Here is a 19,786-nt window from a genome sequence, read left to right as displayed (position 1 = left end):
ATATATATACTTTTAATCTGTTAAAAACAGCCAAAAGTTATAGCCTGTTGACTTAAAATGAGTGCTTTATGTGAAATTGATTGTTGAATATGATTAAATTTGTGCTCATTTTCACATTAAATACTAATCTGTCTAAATCTAACAATACAAATGGATATCATATATACTAGCAGTTCAACTCGGCTTTGTTCGGATCTCCATGTACTGTTCATAACTTTATGTACTTATATATTAAAAAGTTTGACTCATGTCCGTTTAGACCAAAAATTGTTGGAGGAATCTGGTAGAATCTGCAAAGGTCAGCTCTTTCAACTTTGATCTTTTGGTAGCAAGATTTTCGCCTCAAAACTGATTAAAATGCTTGCTGCATGTCTGAATACCCATTATGTAAAATTTCAAATGTTTAGACTAAAAATTGGCGGATTAGTTTGCTAGAGACTGCAAAGGTTAAATCTTTTAACTTTGACCCCTGACAGATCAAATTTTCGACCCAAACCGATTAAAAAGCTTGCCCTATCTCTGAATACACTTTAAGTAAAATTTCAAATGTCTAGACCAGAAATTGGCTGAGTAATTTGGTAGAGACTGTAGAGGTCAATTTTTTAACCTTTGACCCTAATTTTGAACCCTTAACATTAATTGTTTTGGTCTCAAATCAAATTAAAAAGTTTGACCCATGTCCAAGTAACCTACATTTAAAATTTCAAGTGTTTAGACCCAAAATTGGCAGAGGAGTTTGGTAGAGTTTTCAAAGGTCAAATCATTGAACTTTGCCCCCTTGACAGCCAAATTTTTGCCGAAAACTGATTAAAAAGATTTTCCCAAATCTCAATACCCCTTATGTCAAATCTCGAGTCTGTAGACCGAAAATTGACAAAGTACTTTGGTAGGGAAATGTATGCACGCAGACATTTTCACTTTTATAAATATATAAACAGATTCATTATTTTCCCTTACTCGAAAACTATAAAACAAATTTCCATTTTCTTTTTTTTTTTTTTTTACAAATGGAAAACAAAATGTAATATTTTTTATTAAAAAAAAAACTTATGTTTGTAACCTCAGTTTTCATATTTTGCTTCCAAATATGCAGTCTTCAAATGTAACAGAAATTAACAAACTGATAGTAAAGCTTTTTAACTTCAGATATTTTATTTTTTTCTACCCCCCCCCTCTCCGTCGACACGTTACTACTTATAAAAGAACATGCTTATCGAAGTAGTGAACTATGCCACGTGATGACCGTTTTCTTTCCAAAAATGAAAACGCTGCATTTTTATTTCAAGCAAAATCAATTTCTATTTGCAGGCGCGAAGGACGTTTTATTATAGCAGTTAAGTTAGGAATTTTGTAATATTTCTTTTCTAGATGCATGTGTTAATGTTATATTTATTTCAGTTTTTAATCTTTATTTTTATTTCATTGTTTTATTAATTGTGTAAATGGTTTTCTGATGGAAAGATGTGCCGAATCTATCTGGCAAGTTTCATTTGAAATATATATTTTATTTATTTATTCTTTTATCATAGATTTTTCTTGTCTATAAATGTTTATATTTTCCAAGTTGATAGCATAACAGATTTTGCAATTGTTTTCATTTTCAGTTGGTGAGAGGCGAATCTTTCACCTAACCCCCTCTTAAACACACCTAATGGACTTTAAGTACAATACTTAATTTTTTTTTTTTTTTTAATGGAGAGTAGACAATGCATTGTGGATCCGTTATCGGCAGCTCCCGTTACTCTCGCTTCTCTTTATTTGTCCCTCATTTTTAATGAGTGATTTTTCTGACAAAGGGAGAAGAAAAAGCTATTTTCTAGGTTGGCAGTATTTTGCGTGAACAGCCGCCAAGGATGTCGGAAATTTTCTGTTTCTATGTCTATCCTTGTAGCCATGTCACTAGTAAGGGTGCTGGAGGTAAATGTTTTATCTGGGTTGAAGTTATCTACCTGATAGTCAGGAACCCGAACCTTGGATTAACCACTAAGGAGGCTGTCCTATCAGCAGGTGCAAAGTACTGGGGCTGCTGTATTGCCATTTGGTGAATGGATTTTGGACCATGCAGTAGCTTCTAGTGGGGCCTCTCGATGCCATATTAGTGGGTAATTGTTACGGCTTTACCTTTTCATGTGCTACAAAAAAAAAAAATAATTATTCATTTCTATTTCTCTCTTACTTTCCCTCTCTGCCCTGCTTCAGGCATGTCTGTCGACCTAGTCCACAAATCCCAAAACACCATCATGAAAAGTCTCAATACGATTAAACCCGGATCTCCTACTTCTAATGTAGACCCCCCACTACCAGGTCTCCTTCTCTAACATCAGGGGTCTACGTTCTAACCTTCCAGAGGTTGAAACCCAATTACAGGAGACTAAACCAGACCTTTTATTTCTAAGTGAAACTGGCATTGGACAGACTATTTCCCTAGATGAGTTCGTAATTAAAGGATACTCTAATTTAACTTCCAAATCCGACCCCCAAGATCGCCATTGCCATGGAATATGTGCCTATATAAAAGACGGCTTTCCATGTGGTAGGGACATCTCCAGAGAAGATCCTTATTTACCCTATATGTACTTCCGGGTTGCACTTACTCAAACTACTGCATTTATATTTGCTCTCTATCGCCCCCACAACAGCAAAGTTACTATCTTTAAAAGCATATCTGAGAAAATTGACTACATCCTATCTGCTTATTCTTCAGCTAATATTCATGTCTGTGGAGACTTCAATGTTCACAATTTGGAATGGTTAACTCACTCAAACAAGACCGATGATGAGGGGAGGTTCTGTCATGATTTCTCCATTGCTTATGACCTCACTCAGATTGTTTACGGGCAGTATGCAAGTCTCCTAGACCTCTTTCTCACAACTTGCCCTGAACTGTGTTCAGCTTCTGTTCTGTCTCCACTTGGATCTTCCAACCACTCAGTTGTATCAGTTAAGATAAAACTGAAATGTAATAAGTCCCCAGATGTACCTCTCCATCGTACAGTATATCGATACTCTATGGCTTCTGCACATTTATATCAGATCTACTTCTGCGTTCCATGTTTAAAAAGGATATGTCCTCTATAGTATCAGACCTGACAGAATGGTTAATTGTAGGTATAGACCGTTTCATACCCTCGAAAAAATTCCAGCAAAACCCTAACAGCCAGCCGGGGTTCTCTCTGGAATGTGCTGCTGCCATTGCACATAGAAATCACTTTTTCCATTGCTTCCAACGTAATAGATGTACTGAGACTAAAGCCATTTTCAGAACTGCCAGCAACCACTGTAAAAAAGTAATAAAGAATGCAAGAGAGTTATATGCTCAGTCCATCAAGTCTAAAGTAGCTGAGCAGAGGCTTGGTTCCCACCAGTTTTGGCAAATAGTAAACAGAATCCTGAACAGAAGCGTGTGCTCTGTCCCAACTCTCATAAATGGACCTGAGGTAATCTCGTCAGCATCAGACAAAGCCAAACTCTTTGCCAAGAACTTTGCAGCTAATTCTAACCTTTGCAACCAAGGCTGCCAACCTCCAATATTTCCTCCTGAATCAGAAAACATGCTATGTGATATACAAATATCTGTATGTGTTGTTGCCAAACTAATTAAAAACCTTGATTCCAGTAAAGCAACCGGCCCCGACGGTATTCCAATTATAGTACTCAAAAGACTTCAACCAGAATTTGGACCCATCCTTACAAAACTGTTTAAACGTTGTCTTAAGGAGAATTGCTTCCCGTCACCCTGAAAAATCTCATCAGTATGCCCAGTATTTAAGAATTCAGGTGATCGCTCATCTCCTTCACATTACAGGCCAATAAGTCTCCTGTGCATCATGAGTAAGTTGCTGGAATCTGTGTTAAATAGAGAAGTAATCAACCATCTCGGCAAAAATAACCTTCTTAGTGACATGCAATATGGTTTCCGTTCTGCTAGATCTACAGCAGATGTGCTTACAGTTATATCTCATAGGATTAGCGAATCTCTCGACAGAGGCTACCTTTCTAGAGCAATTGCTCTTGACATATCAAAGACCTTTGATAGAGTATAGCATAAAGGTTTACTTCACAAGATCTCCAGCTACGGTATAGCTGGAAATATCTTCTCAATTATTAAATCGTTTCTCTCTGATAGGTTCATAAGAGTAGTGGTTGATGGGCAGAAATCAGAAGGTCACAGTATTAATGCTGGAGTCTCTCAGGGGTCCATCCTGGGCCCAACTCTCTTCCTGATCTATATTAATGATCTTCCAAATCACATCCTTACATCATTCGTAGACATCTATGCTGATGACACTACTATATATGGTAGCACATCTAAGACCGTAAATGACCAAGTTCTCTCTGATTCTCTCTCCTCTGATCTTGAGCAAGTGGTACAATGGGGGAAGAAGTGGCTTGTTACTTTTAATGCATCTAAAACCAAGCTTTTATCTTTACATCATCAATGCTCTGATCCCCCATCTGGCATCAATTGAAATGAATGGCTGCCTTGGGAAGACCTCATGTTTTGACAAGCTTTTGGGCTTGACCTTTACTTGTGATCTTAAATGAAACACATACATTAAATCCGTTGCCAAAGACGCTAGAAAAATGGTGGGATCCTTCTATCAATCCAGTAAATATCTCACTGCTGATGCAATTCTCTATCTATATAAGAGCCAGGTACGTCCAAGGATGGAGTACTGTTGCCACATCTGGGCAGGAGCTGCTAAAAAGTACTTATCCTTCCTTGATAGAGTTCAAAATAGACTTCGTAGCCTTGTGGGGGATGTCCTTTTCTCTTCCCTGCAACCTCTTTCTCACAGAAGAGATGTTGCGAGTTTGTCTCTGCTTTATCGTTATTTTCATGGCAAGTGCTCGGCTGAGCTGCGTTCTATGCCCCCCCCCCCCCTCTCGGAAAACTTTCACAAGAAACACCCGTCTAGCAGAAAACACTATCACTAATTTCCCCCACTCTTTATCTGTACCTAAACCTAAACGTAGATTCCATGAACAAAGCTTCTTTCTTAGAACTGCACGCCTATGGAGTTGTCTTCCGCTTTTCTGCTTTCCAGCTGACTACAATATGGTTGTCTTCAAGTCTAACGGAAACAAGTTTTTGATGAGCCGTTCCATATAAGTTAACAAATTTATGGAATCTCCATTACTAACGGTTACTATATTGTCCAATGTCTACTGTACACTCTTTAACCCTTATCCTCGAGTGGCTTCTTGGCCTTCATAAGTGGTGATGCCTATGTAAAAAATAAAAGAAAAAAGATTCTTTTCTGTAGAAATAACATTTTTGAATGTGAATGCTGCACATTGTTTTTAAATATTGACTCCTTTTTATGCTGAATGCTTAGTTTCAAATGCGGTTTATCTTTTCCTCCTTTCAGATTGCCAGTTCATTGGTTTTATGCACCATCTTATCTGCCCCACTCATGTTCATCTCGGCGAAAATGAGAACGATGATGTGTCACCATTCTGTTGATTACACCCATTTCATCCATGATACCATGTTTGATATCAGCATCCTTTCATTGATTGCTTGTGTGAGTTTTTACACATCTATTTTTATCAGTTTCACCTACAAGAGTGCTCCACCCATAATTAGGGAGCTTAATCTCTATATAAAGTTAGGTATGTAAACTTTTTATGTATTTCTATGCAGAGGATTTATTGCTAAACTAATTTACTGATAACTATGAATTTTGGAACATAACTGCTAGGTATAAGGATTAATACTGTGGGCTATAATTAGTTTAAATTAGTTCCCTGCAAAGACAAATTAAGGTCTTTGTGAAAATTCAGATATTTCCGATCCTTGTGGAATATTAATAGGAATTAGACATTAATAAATATTTCCTAAATTTCATTTTCTTTTGAATATTTGAAAATGTTTTTATTGAGCATTCTTTTTTTTTTTTTTTACATGGTAGTCACCACTTACAAAGGCCTGGAGGCCACTCGGGGATAAGGGTTATTGCGTGTACAGTAATCAATGGGATAATATCGTAATAATCGTTAGTAATGGAGATCTGATAAAGTGTCTTACTTAAGGGGGCGATTCATCAGGAACTTGTTTATGTTGGACTTGAAGACATCCAAGTTGTAGTCAGGTGGGAAACAGGCAAATGGAAGAGAGTTCCACAGGTGTGCACTTCGAAGAAAGAAGCTTTGTTCATGGAATCTACGTTTTAATTTAGGCACAGATAAAGAGTGGGGAAAATTACTGACAGTGGTTTCAGCTAGACGGGTGTTTTTTGTGAAAGATTAGCGGGGGGGGGGGGTGCAGAGATTGGAGCTCAGATGAGCACTTCCCATGGAAGTAATGATAAAACAAAGACAGGCTCACAACGTCCCTTCTGTGGGAGAGAGGTTGCAGGGAAGAGAAAAGGGCATCCCCCACTAGGCTACAAAGTCTATTTTGTACTCTGTCAAGGCAGGATAGGCTATTTTTAGCAGCTCCTGCCCAGATATGGCAGCAGTACTCCATCCTTGGACCTACTTGGCTTTGAGATATCTTTTTGAAAAACATGAGCTGCATTCGATAAGCTGTGATCAGTATGGACTTTTTAAGGCTAACTGACAAACTGAGCAGTGCTGCAAGTTGTCCTTGTTTACAGTGCTACAACCTGCACACTTACCAAAAGATTGGAAAGAAAGTTAGACAGCACATACACCTGTATGCTATGAACAGTGTTAAATATATCTTGGCAAGATCATTCCATAAAGCAGCAACTTTATGGCAGCCTACCTACCATATCTACTACCATCAGGAAGCAACGTCTACGATTTGCCAGTCATTGCCAGAGGAGCAAGCAAGAGCTGGTGAGAAATGTATTGCTGTGGATTTCATGGCATGGCTGCATGAGCATAGGACAACCTAGATCCATGTAAAAATTGCAATGATGTCAACTGTGATCCTGAAGATTTTAAGCAACTGTTGGAAGACTGGGAAATCTGGAGAGCGAGAGAGAAAGTCACATTGGTCCTAGCAAGAAGCCCGACCAGATATAGATAGATTTATTGAGCATAATATGAGCATAACTTCTTATTTAAAATTTCAAATATTGCATATATGCATTAAATTTTATTTATGTTTAGTAGACACAAATTAATCAAGAATCTCTGGATTTCAATTTCTTCTTGAATTTTAAACACTTTCTAGAATTAAAATCCTGTAATGGATTTTGGCAGAAATTAGAATAAGGATTCTAGACATAAAGATCAGCATTTTATTTTAATTTTTACCTTGATTTTAATTTTCATAAGGGAGGCTCCATGTTTTGACCAGCTTTTGGGTTTGATCTTTACTCCTGATCTGAAGTGGAACACGTACATCAGGTCTGTTGCCAAGGACTCTGGGAAAATGGTGGGATCCTTCTACCACTCCAGAAGATATCTCACTACTGATGCAATTCTCTATCTGTATAAAAGCCAATTACGTCCAAGGATGGAGTACTGCTGCTACATATGGGCAGGAGTTGCTAAAAACAGCCTATCTTGCCTTGACAGAGTACAAAATAGACTTCGTAGCTTAGTGGAGGGATGCCCTTTTCTCTTCCCTGTAACCTCTCTCTCCCACAGAAGAGACGTTGTGAACCTGTCTTTGTTTTATCATTATTTCCATGGCAAGTGCTCGTCTGAGCTCCAATCTCTCGTCCCCCCCTCGCCAATCTTTCATGAGAAACACCCGTCTGGCTGAAACTAGTCAATAATTTTCCCCACTCTTTATCTGTGCTTAGATTCCATGAACAAAGCTTCTTTCTCAGAAATGCACGATTGTGGAACTCTCTTCTTTTTGCCTGTTTCCCACCTGACTACAACTTGGATGTCTTCAAGTCCAACATAAACAAATTCCTGATGAACCACCCCCTTAAGTAAGACACTTTATCAGATCTCCATTACTAACGATTACTACGATATTGTCCCATTGATTACCGTACATGCAATAACCCTTATCCCTGAGTGGCCTCCAGGCCTTGATAAGTGGTGACCTCCATGTAAAAAAAAAGGTAACATAGGTGGTGCAAAACTGTATTGTTTCAAACATTAATTTTACTCATCCCGGAAAGATATTCTAGTATATAAATATGATCATCCACAGACAGCTGTTTCATTATTTATGACTTATCAGTTTGGCAGTAAATATTGTTCTCAGCTTTTCATAAAATATTGTTTCAAACCTACAAAAATAAGCTGGAAATGTAGAACCATTGCGAGAGTCATACTTAAATTCTAATATTGAATTTGAATATCCTTGAACCTCGTAATTTTGTGATTCTAGATAATAGGTCTTCTCAAAGATTTTTTTTTACGTCTTTGCCTGTTGTTTGAATAACTTTTCAAACATTTTGTTGTTGCTATTGTTAAAAGAAAAAAAAACGAATTATAGTCTGAATTGAAAATGTAAGTTAAGGACTTTCATAAATGGGAAATTAAAAATCTTATTGGCAAATGGAAATAAGAGAAGAATTGGGATTGCATCAACGATTGAACAAATCTGATATTTTCTGTTATTTGGATTATTCAAATGTTCTCATCTTATTTTCATGTTTCATCCGATTTAACCTCTGACCTTCTTCAGGTGTCTTGTTGAACTCAGGAATCTGTATATGACCTGCATTAAAACTAGAATGGAACCCTTTATTTAATCCATTATTACTTAGTCCTTTATTTGTTATGCTATGAGTTCTTACAATGGCTGACAGATTGAAAGAAAACTACTGTCATGGGTAAAATACAAGTTTTCATTCCAAATTTTTTACAGATTCCCAAGTTTGACAAAATACACTTGAAAAAGGTCGGAGGTTACATTAGTCGAAATGTTGTGAGAATAACATTCAAGATGAGAATAGGAGTCCAAATAATACAAATTATCCTCATCTAAAAAATTAGGAACATAAATTTGATATTGTAGTTTTCATTATTTTAAAATTTTAAAAATGGACAGAACATTTGTTCCAACTTGATATTTTGTTTTTATGGTTATTTATTTTCTGTTTTTGTTTATTTATTTATTTTATTTATTTTTTTCAGGTGTGGGTACTTGCTGTATTAATTATTAGCAGTCGTTGGAAAAAAATGCCACATCAGCTGACTTTGTGCCTTACAATTTCTCAGGTTAAGAAGCCTTTTTTAAATGTTTACAAATATTGTGCTTGTTAGATAACCGGGTTGTTTTAAAAAAAAAACAAGCATAGCGCAATGTTATCACAAAATAATCATTTCATTATTAGCTTCATTAATATATGAAAACAAAGCTAATAAAAATTGCAGGATAAAAAATAGTCTATTAATAATACAGATCCATACAAAATTTCACCCAGATCAGCACAGTAGTTTCCAAGAAAAAGTGGAATTGACACACAGACTGACAAAGAAATATATATAATAAGAATAAACATGGCACTTTTAAAAATATCGTTAATTGAGTATTTAAATTTTGTTATAGAAAGTCTTCAAGTGCAAGCACACGGCTTACGTGATAATGTAATAAGAATAAAGATGGCACTTTTTGAAATATCGTTAATTGGGTATTTGGAGACTTTAAAACTATCTAGTTAACATCCTGATGGACTACCACAAAGGGAGATTTTACATTTCCAAGGGGGAAAAAATGATAAACAAAAAGAAATCACTTGAAAAGGGCTCACTCAAGCCAACAGCTTGCTTAATATCTTTAAATATTGATTTAAAAAAACATATATATATATAATTTTGGCTTTCGATAAAAAAATTATATATAACTAGGAAGGGTACCCGGCGTTGCCTGAGTTGACATGAAGTTCTGTTTGGAACACACCTGCTATACTAATAATTTTCATCATGGGCAACGTGGATGCCCCCACAACAATTCCAAAAATAAAAGAACGGATAAAAACATGAAAATGTAATCGCCCCAAAAAAGAAGAAATATGTGATACTCTCTCCACCAGATATTTTGCAGAAGGGATACAAAGAGAAGAAACTATTCTCCGGATATTGAGCACTGGAAAGAACCCCCGCCCTCCCCCCCTAAAAAAAATAATTAAAAATAAATCATTACAACTTTTGTTTCAATAAAATAGCAGTGGATGCCCGTGTGATAACAAAAAAAAATTAGCCAAGTAGGCAGAACCCCTAAAAAAAAATGAAGATCTATCAAAAATTAATTCCAAAAACAATTAAATGAAATTTTTCGTCATTTTATGTTTCTAATGTAATCTAACCCCCCCCCCTCCAAAAAATATAATTTGTCATATTTCGTTTTGTTTATGAAATTGTTAGGTGAAAGTACAGAGTAGTCTCATAAAAATTAATTAAATTTATCGTTATTTTATGTTTCAAATGCAATCCCCCCCCCCAAAAAAAAACAAATTGTATTTGTCATGTTTTGCCCCCTCCCCTCGTTCGCCAAACTTAAAAAAATGCTACAGGTGACATGTCTTGTTGAATGCTTAGTGGCCAAAAAGTGGGTGCTCATTTTACGTTAAATATATATGGAAAAGTGATCCCCCATTCTAAAATGTTAATTTTCTTTTTTTTTCAAAATTTCTTTCATATTATTTATAAAGGCTGCCTAAAAGTATTAGACCAAAAAAAAAGTAGGTCTTCAATTTTTTTAGGGGTTAAATGACACTGGGTCACGTAAAAATTTACCTTGTTTTTGATTAGAAAGTTAAGTTTGTAATTGATGAGATTAACGCGGAAAAAAAAAAAGTGTAAATTGTGGTATTTAGAGGAGGGCAGCAGATCTTTATTTTTTTTTTACGCTTGGTCACATCGTAAAAATTTACCGATTTCTGTATAGCCATTTAAAGAATAAGAGAAACGAATGAAATCTTTTCAGCTTTTCGTAAGTGTTTCTTTTGTTTGTTTGAATATTTAAAAAAACAATAAAAGCCAAACATTTTTCTATCTACTCGGAATTATTTTTTCAAACTAGAAATTTATTGAGATTACCAAATTTTATTTGGTGATAATTTTTTTTTATGTTCTGAAGGGCAAATAACTCTTAAAAAGATTTAAAAAAAATCGATGTTGAAATAATAAGTGCAAATAAATTTAATGAAATGTGTTATCAATATAATTGTTGTTTAAAATTTATTAAATAACAATTTTAAATAGAACACTTATAACAATTCTCTTGCTAGAAACATTAACTAAGATACCGCTATTTAATAAAATCGATTTTTCTTAATGTAATATACAGATGAGATGATCTCTCAACTCTATATAGTCTGCAAGAATCACAGTATATATAGAAATAAATGAGTAAAGAAAGGATAGTTTTGTATATATTAATCAAATTGTGAACAAACAAACAATCAAACAAACAGACACAAATACGAATTTATATATATATATATTAGTAAGCTTTTATCTATAATCAACCAGGAAAATATTGGTATTAAAAAAGATGATAGTCTCAATAATTGTACAATTATATACATAAACACTAAAAATGATTATGCAATTATATACATAAACACTAAAAATGATTATACAATTATATACATAAACACTAAAAATAATTATACAATTATATACATAAACACTAAAAATAATTATGCAATTATATACATAAACACTAAAAATAATTATGCAATTATATACATAAACACTAAAAATAATTATGCAATTATATACATAAACAGTAAAAATAATTATGCAATTATATACATAAACACTAAAAATGATTATGCAATTATATACATAAACACTAAAAATAATTATGCAATTATATACATAAACACTAAAAATAATTATGCAATTATATACATAAACACTAAAAATGATTATACAATTATATACATAAACACTAAAAATAATTATGCAATTGTATACATAAACACTAAAAATAATTATGCAATTGTATACATAAACACTAAAAATAATTATGCAATTATATACATAAACACTAAAAATAATTATGCAATTATATACATAAACACTAAAAATGATTATACAATTATATACATAAACACTAAAAATAATTATGCAATTATATACATAAACACTAAAAATGATTATACAATTATATACATAAACACTAAAAATAATTATGCAATTATATACATAAACACTAAAAATAATTATGCAATTGTATACATAAACACTAAAAATAATTATGCAATTATATACATAAACACTAAAAATGATTATGCAATTATATACATAAACACTAAAAATAATTATACAATTATATAAACACTAAAAATAATTATACAATTATATACATAAACACTAAAAATAATTATACAATTATATAAACACTAAAAATAATTATACAATTATATACATAAACACTAAAAATAATTATACAATTATATAAACACTAAAAATTATTAGTAGCAGTAATAGTAGTACTAATGCTACTATTACTGATAATAATACCAACTTATGTAATTGTGGAAAAAAAAATAATTGCCTACTATGAATATATGTTTATCAATTATTTTTTTTTTTTTAATTTATTTTTTTTATATTCAATTTTCAATCCAAACAAGACACAGTGCCACTTTGAAGCAGGGGGCTACTATCAGGGACTTAATTAGCAGGGTCATTATGAAGGGAGATGAGTAGAAAGATGCTTGTTAACATTACACTTGAACTTCTGCATTAAATATTATATCTCCATATATAATAGAATGAATGCAGAAATTCCCCTCTGAACCAAAGTATTGTAGGGTTGCAACAACAGATGCCACATACAAATTCAATACAGCTTGGCTAATAGCCATTATCTTATGTAACTTTCAAACATCTTTGCAGACACGTTCAATCATGATAATAAAATACTACATTACATTCTAGGAGCAACACCATCACAATCGCAACATCTTTAAAAGAAGGGGTACCTATTTTTCCATTTAAATATTTAGTCTTACCACCGCTACCAATCAACACCAGAAGGAAGTCTACATGTTCCACAGATTCTATGTTTACACCGCCCGTAACTGGCTCATACAAACATAAATATATCATTATCTTTCCCATAGTAAAATCAAGAAATAATAAAGTCTCCCTCGTGAAAGTCCGTTGCCTGTAGTTGACTGTTAATTCTCTTATTCCAGAATTAGATCATTCAAACGAACACTTCAGAACATTACAATGTGACGTCATTATGAAAAATAATGATTTGCACAACATCAATTTCAGTTAATAGAAAATTAATTTCCAGTATATAACAACAGTGAATGAATTCTCTGCTAAGGCTAAAACATACACAAACATAGTAGGAAATGTTCCTTCTACATTCTTCTTTCTTTGTGTTCGTCAAAACAAACAACCTACCATAATAAATTCATACATTTTACTGTTTTTATTTGTTACTTTTTATTGGAATCTGTTTTTATCTATTTTTTTTTTTTGTAGAAGTTTGTCAAAACAAACAACCTAATGTATTAAATTCTTAAATTTTACTATTTTCCTTTATTTCTTTTTATTGACAACTGTTATTTTGTTTTTTATTTTTTTTCTAGGTTATAAAATTTACGTTTCTTTGAATTAGTGAACAAATATAGTTTTTGTTTTGTTTTTGAATGGAAAGTTAGTTTGATATTTTTTTTACGACATAACCCGACATAACTTTTTTCCTTTGCCTAATATGTTTTGATGGGATTTAAACTGCAGAAGTACCCATTAACTAATTTATTAGGATAAAATTATCTTTTCTCATTCTGATTGCCTACAAGCGGGGGATGATGTTTGCATAAAACATATATGGCGCAGTTTGATGAATAATGTTCACTTATTTTTTTATTTATATCTTCATACTTTTCCTCTTTGGACATTCATTATATTCTTTTTGGACTTACGCATTTACTGAAGCGAACTGAAATAAATCCATTACAAACGTGAGGAGGGGACACGGTTTTGCAACTATTGCATACTTTCACCTAACAAATTATTAACGGATTCTGTAAAGAAAAAACCACTTCTATACAGAATGCAATAATGGTAAAATACAACAAACAAACAAATACAACCATAATAATCGCTCAAAAACAGAAATTAAACTACTAGTAACCTTAACATTATCCTAATGTTACATAAATACTGGCAACCTATTTTGAACAATTCGGCATGTTAACATAAATGCACAAGTAAAAGAAAATATATACATAACGTCTTTTAAGACTCAATAATCGCACAAACATATGACATTAAATCAACTTGTACACATGATGCAATTTTGCTAAAAAACATAGACACCCCCTTTGAAGTCTTGGTCCTGGAGATGACCTAAAACTATATCCGATGGTGAGGCCCCACCTTGCGGGCCTCGGGGAGTGTGGAGCCACACTTTAATTAACATTGCTCCCAGGTCCACTCTGACCCGGAGTGGTAGTACCTGTTAGGGTCCCAACTATGGGTTAAATAGAATCCGACTTAAAAAACAAATCTCCTCCATTAAAAATCGTTCCTCAAAATAACTAGATTCGGCATTAAATAACCTGAAAAAGGTTGATACGTCGTAAAACAAAAACAACCAACCAACCTTTGAAGTCTTAATAATCGCTCAAAATTATTAAAATTAAATACTGGAACCCTTCAAATTTTGCTACAGTGAGCTCTAACAAAAGGTTTCAGAATTATTGGCATTTTAGCACGCATTGCTAGCTCTTTCCTTCCACATGGAAATGTAATTAAATAAATATTGCTCTTTCCTTGCTCGGACTAAACACTCTAAAAATGTAAACACAGCATTGGTTTGGGGATGTAAATAGGCACACAATGCAGATACGCCACTACCCCCACCCATCCCACCCCAAAATGACCTTAAAAAAATTTTCTTTTACAGGTACCAATATTTAATTTTCGATTTTTGAGTGATTATCAAGATTTAATGATGCTATATTTATGTTTTGCATTTTTTATTCCTGTTAACGATTAAATTTAATTTTATATTCTTGACCGATTACCTGTTACAAAACTGTGACTTTCATGTCAACACTTTCTTTTTAGAACTGATTAAATACTTTGAAATAAGTTAAAACATAATAATATTATGCAGGTAGGTTTCAACGTACATTTTATTGGTTATTGAAACACTTATTTGTCATATATTTGTTTTCTTATCACTTTTACTTTCTGTAGAGTATTTTATTATTTAGATTGGCTTAAGCTGCTTTTAGAAAAATATGCATGCAGTATACCGAGAAGAAAAACGATGTCTGACTTTAAAGATTCTGTCATTGGTAGAAGGCAGTTACCTTCCTCTGTTTTGCTGAATCTAAATAGTTAATAAATGCTTTCTTTAGAATCGGTCAATACCTGCAGGTTATCACCCCAAACCAACACAAATCGCCAGTAACCAACAGTGCCGACAATAACAGACAGTGGCTTTCAATATCTGCCACTGGAAAATAATGCCTGACAGTGGAAGCCATATTATTTCATTTGGGCCATGGCCGCCAATTTGCAGGGACACCAGTGGCCACCAACAACTGTAGTTTAATTTTTTTTTCGAGCAGGTCCGTTAACAATTCTGTTCTGGGTCTGTCATGCTCCCACCAGGCAACGCCGGTTAACGAGTTTTGCTAGTATTAGCAATACACATGAAAAAATTTAAATGGCTTAAAATATTTCAATATTGGTATATATAGAAAGAGCTTGATAAGCTAAGAAAGAATCTTTTTAAATTTTTAAAATCCAATTAAAATCAAGGAAGTTATGACTATTTTTATGCCCTGCATGTTTGGATATTTTTCCTTCTTTAAGACCATATGCGTTTTATCACATTTTTTGCACTACTTTTTCAGTAAAAATGCTATATCTTTGTTAAAACGCAAGACTAAGCAATGAAATTTGCCATATAAGTGTATTTTTGTGCAAGGAATCTGAATATGTTACTGAAAATCTCCAGAAATGAATGGTTTCCAAATAATCTGCAGTAAATTCACATAAATATGCTGCGATTGCTTAAAAATGCCATATATTCATTAAAAGAAAAGAAGTTAGAGAACTCAAAGTTTAGTTGTAGTGCCTTTTATGTGCAAAAACTGAAATCGAAATCTAAGATTGGTTAAAAATGAGTATATTGCAATATTTCTTTGGTATTATTGTGGATTAATACCTTCTGTTACCCCTCCCCATCTGACCACCTCTCCAAAATATGTGATTCTACCTTTATAGACAATTGCATGTGAACAACTTGAAAAACTTTAATAAAAGATAAACAAAAATTATTTTAGAATTTAATGTAAAATGATTTCTCATTTTGAATCCTTCAAGCGTTTTAGGGCAGTTACCCTCCCCCCTTTTCCTATGATAGATAAATCCTGGGTGTTTTTTTTTTTTGTTTTTTTTTTCTAAAAGGCGATTATGCATGGTTTTAAGAGGGTCTTTGTGCAATTATGAGAAGGTAGGGAGGTTGCCACTCTGACTTTAGGTTAATGATAGAGCTAAGGAAAATTATGTGTGAACATCCTGAAGACTTGATAGAAACAAAACAAAAACAATTTTAGAATTTAGAGTGGGGGTTGGTTTCACATAAATGTAAAATAATTCACCATTTCAAGACGATCCTAGCGTTTTTAGGACAGTTGACCAATTTATTTTTTTTTTTGGGGGGGGGATTAATCATGTGCACTTTTCTTCAAACGTTTTTATGCTTTTTTTTTACGTTTATATGAGCTCACAGGGGAAGTTTGTTTAGTGGGGAGCTCTGCCACTTGTACTTAGCGTTATTGTTAAGGCTAAAGGTTTTAGGAGGAGTCTTGCCACTCGTACCTAGGATTAGACATAGAGTTAAGCGTTTTTTTTTTTTTAAGGGTGTTTGATACCATTGTGAAACTTTACAAGAATTATGACAAACAGAAAAAAATAAATGTTATTTAAAAAAGTGACGTCCCTCTAACAGAAAACATGATGCTTGGAAAAATATCAAGTATTTAAATTCTATTTAAATATAAAAAAAGAAACAAGTTTTTGCTAAAATTGACAAATTGTTAAAAATTGAATTAATGTTATTTTGATTTTTAATTACATTTCATGTCCTTTCCTACCGTTGTTATTTTTTTTAACTAAGCACCTCCTACAAATATTTAAATATTGATTAATTTTTTTATTTTTGTTTTTTTAATAATCAGGTAGATTAGTTTCTATTCGATAATAATTCACTGAAAACATTTTTTAAGGGACGAAAATTAGAAGTGTGTGTACCGTTCATACACGTGGACCAAAACATCATATTTCACATTTTCGCTCGTTAAAATATTTAAAAATTTACTACTACCTAATTTTTAAAAATATTTGTATGGTTGACAACAAAATAGCTCTAACATGTAAGAATTTTTTTTATAACAAGATTTTCAATTAAAAAAAAAATCGATTTGGAATAAAAATAAACAAAAAAAACAAAACGTCTGTTTATACCATGTTATCGCTGCTACTACTGATACAGCTACTATCACTAATACTACAGAAGTCTTGATTCAAATTCATAACGATTTTTTCGGATATTATGTTTTTAAATTGCTACATACCACTAGAGAAAACACTGTCCAATCATCTTTTTAACGAATAAACATAGTAAAAAGATTGTTTTATTTAATAGTGAGTGTCCGAAGAAATTTTTTTTCAAAATTTTCAATACTCACCATTTTGAAATCTTTTTTTTAACGCAACAAAAAAACGAGTGGTCAAATGAATTTAGGACACTCAAAATTATTAAAAATTACATCTCTTTTGGCTAATTTCCAAATTTCATTAAAAAATTCTTTACAGAAGCACGGTACGAATGTTTAAAAATCAGGGGGTGGGGGTCGTTACAAAAACTTACCGAAAATGCTGTTTTATGATGTTCACATTTTCATCACTTTATTTGCTTAAAACTCTAAAAATATATAATGTATGTTATTTACTAATTCATTTGAAAGTAAATCCATTTCTGAACAAAACGGTGGTATTTTGAAGACTTAAAGTGCTTTGGTTTTTAAAATATGACTATTTTAGCAGAAACCCCTTGAAATCTGTGATTATCCAAAGCGTTTTAACAGCCATGTGTATTGCTACTAGTATATAATATTATTTTGTGTCATTACTTTGGCCTTTTGGCCAAGATCAAAGTGTGGTATCTGTTCAGATGCGGCACTTCCATTTATTGTTCTCTTTCAGTGGAGGAGAAATCCTTCATGACTGAGACAATGTTTATTTTTGTACCTTTTCTCCACGTCAGAAACTACCCTGGTGTCTAACTCTGTCCTGTGGGGAGGCATTGTAAATAGGTACTATAACAATAATGTAAGGGGAATAACTCTAAGCTTCTGTTTAATCAATAGAATTGCCCATTATAATCTTAAGTTTAAACTTAGTTATTGTAGCATCCAGAACATTTATTATTGTCATGAAACTTTATCTGAAAATATCCTTTACATGTATAAAGCTTGTCTTGATTTGGATGAATTCTGATTTTGAGTTGATTTTTATGTTTGTTATAATGCACCCCTCACCACTCAGGCCACTAACACGGTCGTTGTTTTGATCTAAATTTTATTTTACCAAGTTAAAATTCCTGATACATATTAAGCTGGCATTCTATTTTCCCAAATTCCGAACATCTCAAACTGTTTTATTTTCTAATATTCTTCTTTATCAAAACATTTTCATCTGAATGTGTCCGATTTCATAACCTCAAGATTTTTATAACAATAATAATCGCCTTGGTCACTTGGCAATGCCTGGCAGTACTACTATATAACACTAGCCTATATGTTTTGTCACAAGCACTAACATTCATTGTTCCATGTTGATTTACATTTGAAAATTCATGAAATGTGATATATTAAATTCTTCTTGCATAACTAAAAATAATAAATCTATTTAGTTCTGTATTTTCCTTGTGAATAGAATAGAAGTAATAATATTTTGATATTATTTTGTTGTTTAATTCACATATGTGCTTACGGTGTGCACAAGCTGAAAGGTGTGGTTATAGTGTTGAAAGCCCAGGAACAAACAAAGGACTTTTAGATTTGTTTACAGTATCAGTGGTAATTTCCTTTCACCAACAACAGTGACAACATACGCTTGTATTATCAGCAGTAGCAGTGGTAATCAATTTTGCAAACACGAGAAATAAACTTTAAAACACACGTATACAACACTATGTAAATTAGAGAGTCACATTTTCTTTATATTCACAAAGACATGAAAAACAATTTCAAAACATTGAGAGTGAGCGAGAAAAATATGTAGTTAGATGAGAGCTGGATGATTTTGTTTTTTCAGTTTCATTTAGAATTTAATTTTTTCAAACATAATCCAATCTCATTAATTAGGAATATTTATACATACAATTTGTGTCATTAATGTATATAGTCAATATATAAATATAAAAAAAACCCGGCAACAATCATTGTTGAATGCAGTATTGGAATATAATAAAGATGAATAAAATTCTTTTATTTTTCCAGATGATTGGTGCAGTTGGAGTAATTTCTTTTCATTTAAACAACAATAGCTTCATCTGGTCATCACGCGTTGAATTTGCCTTAATCAGTATTGGAAATTTGAGTGTCATTTGCTGGACTTCGCTCCTCAGTCTTGTTATTTGTGTCATTCGTACACGGAGAAGAATGGACATTTTGAGGAAATCCTTTCCTATTCTTTTGACTGGAATTGGGTGAGTGAAATATTTTCTTTCTTTGATAAAGGAGGGATTGGACCTAGTAATTCACTCCTGTTCGTCTGTTCACATTTTTCTCAATAACCACTCAAATTTTTTTGAAATTTTGCACAAACATTAGTTATGGTGAAAGTAAAATTTTGTCAGAACGGATTTTTGGGATAACTCTGGTTACCCCCTGTAGGATGAAAT

General features: G+C 32.8%; 1 protein-coding gene across 3 annotated transcripts in view; it reads left to right on the top strand.

Moving 5' to 3' along the window:
- The window catches only part of LOC145292196 (lysosomal cholesterol signaling protein-like), a 90,527-nt gene that overhangs the window by 54,971 nt on the left and 15,770 nt on the right, over positions 1–19,786 (top strand). For all 3 annotated transcript variants that reach the window (XM_080138500.1, XM_080138503.1, XM_080138504.1), the window contains 3 exons: positions 5,373–5,528; positions 9,019–9,102; positions 19,383–19,591. In XM_080138500.1, coding sequence (XP_079994626.1) covers positions 5,373–5,528; positions 9,019–9,102; positions 19,383–19,591 — 449 coding nt within the window. The remainder of the gene's footprint in view (positions 1–5,372; positions 5,529–9,018; positions 9,103–19,382; positions 19,592–19,786) is intronic.

Source organism: Euprymna scolopes, chromosome 13, assembly GCF_053919585.1.
Source record: "Euprymna scolopes isolate OS-2025 chromosome 13, ASM5391958v1, whole genome shotgun sequence".
Taxonomy (NCBI): domain Eukaryota; kingdom Metazoa; phylum Mollusca; class Cephalopoda; order Sepiida; family Sepiolidae; genus Euprymna; species Euprymna scolopes.
The sequence above is the reverse complement of the archived record's forward strand: the minus strand, read 5'-3'. Positions and strand labels throughout refer to the sequence as shown.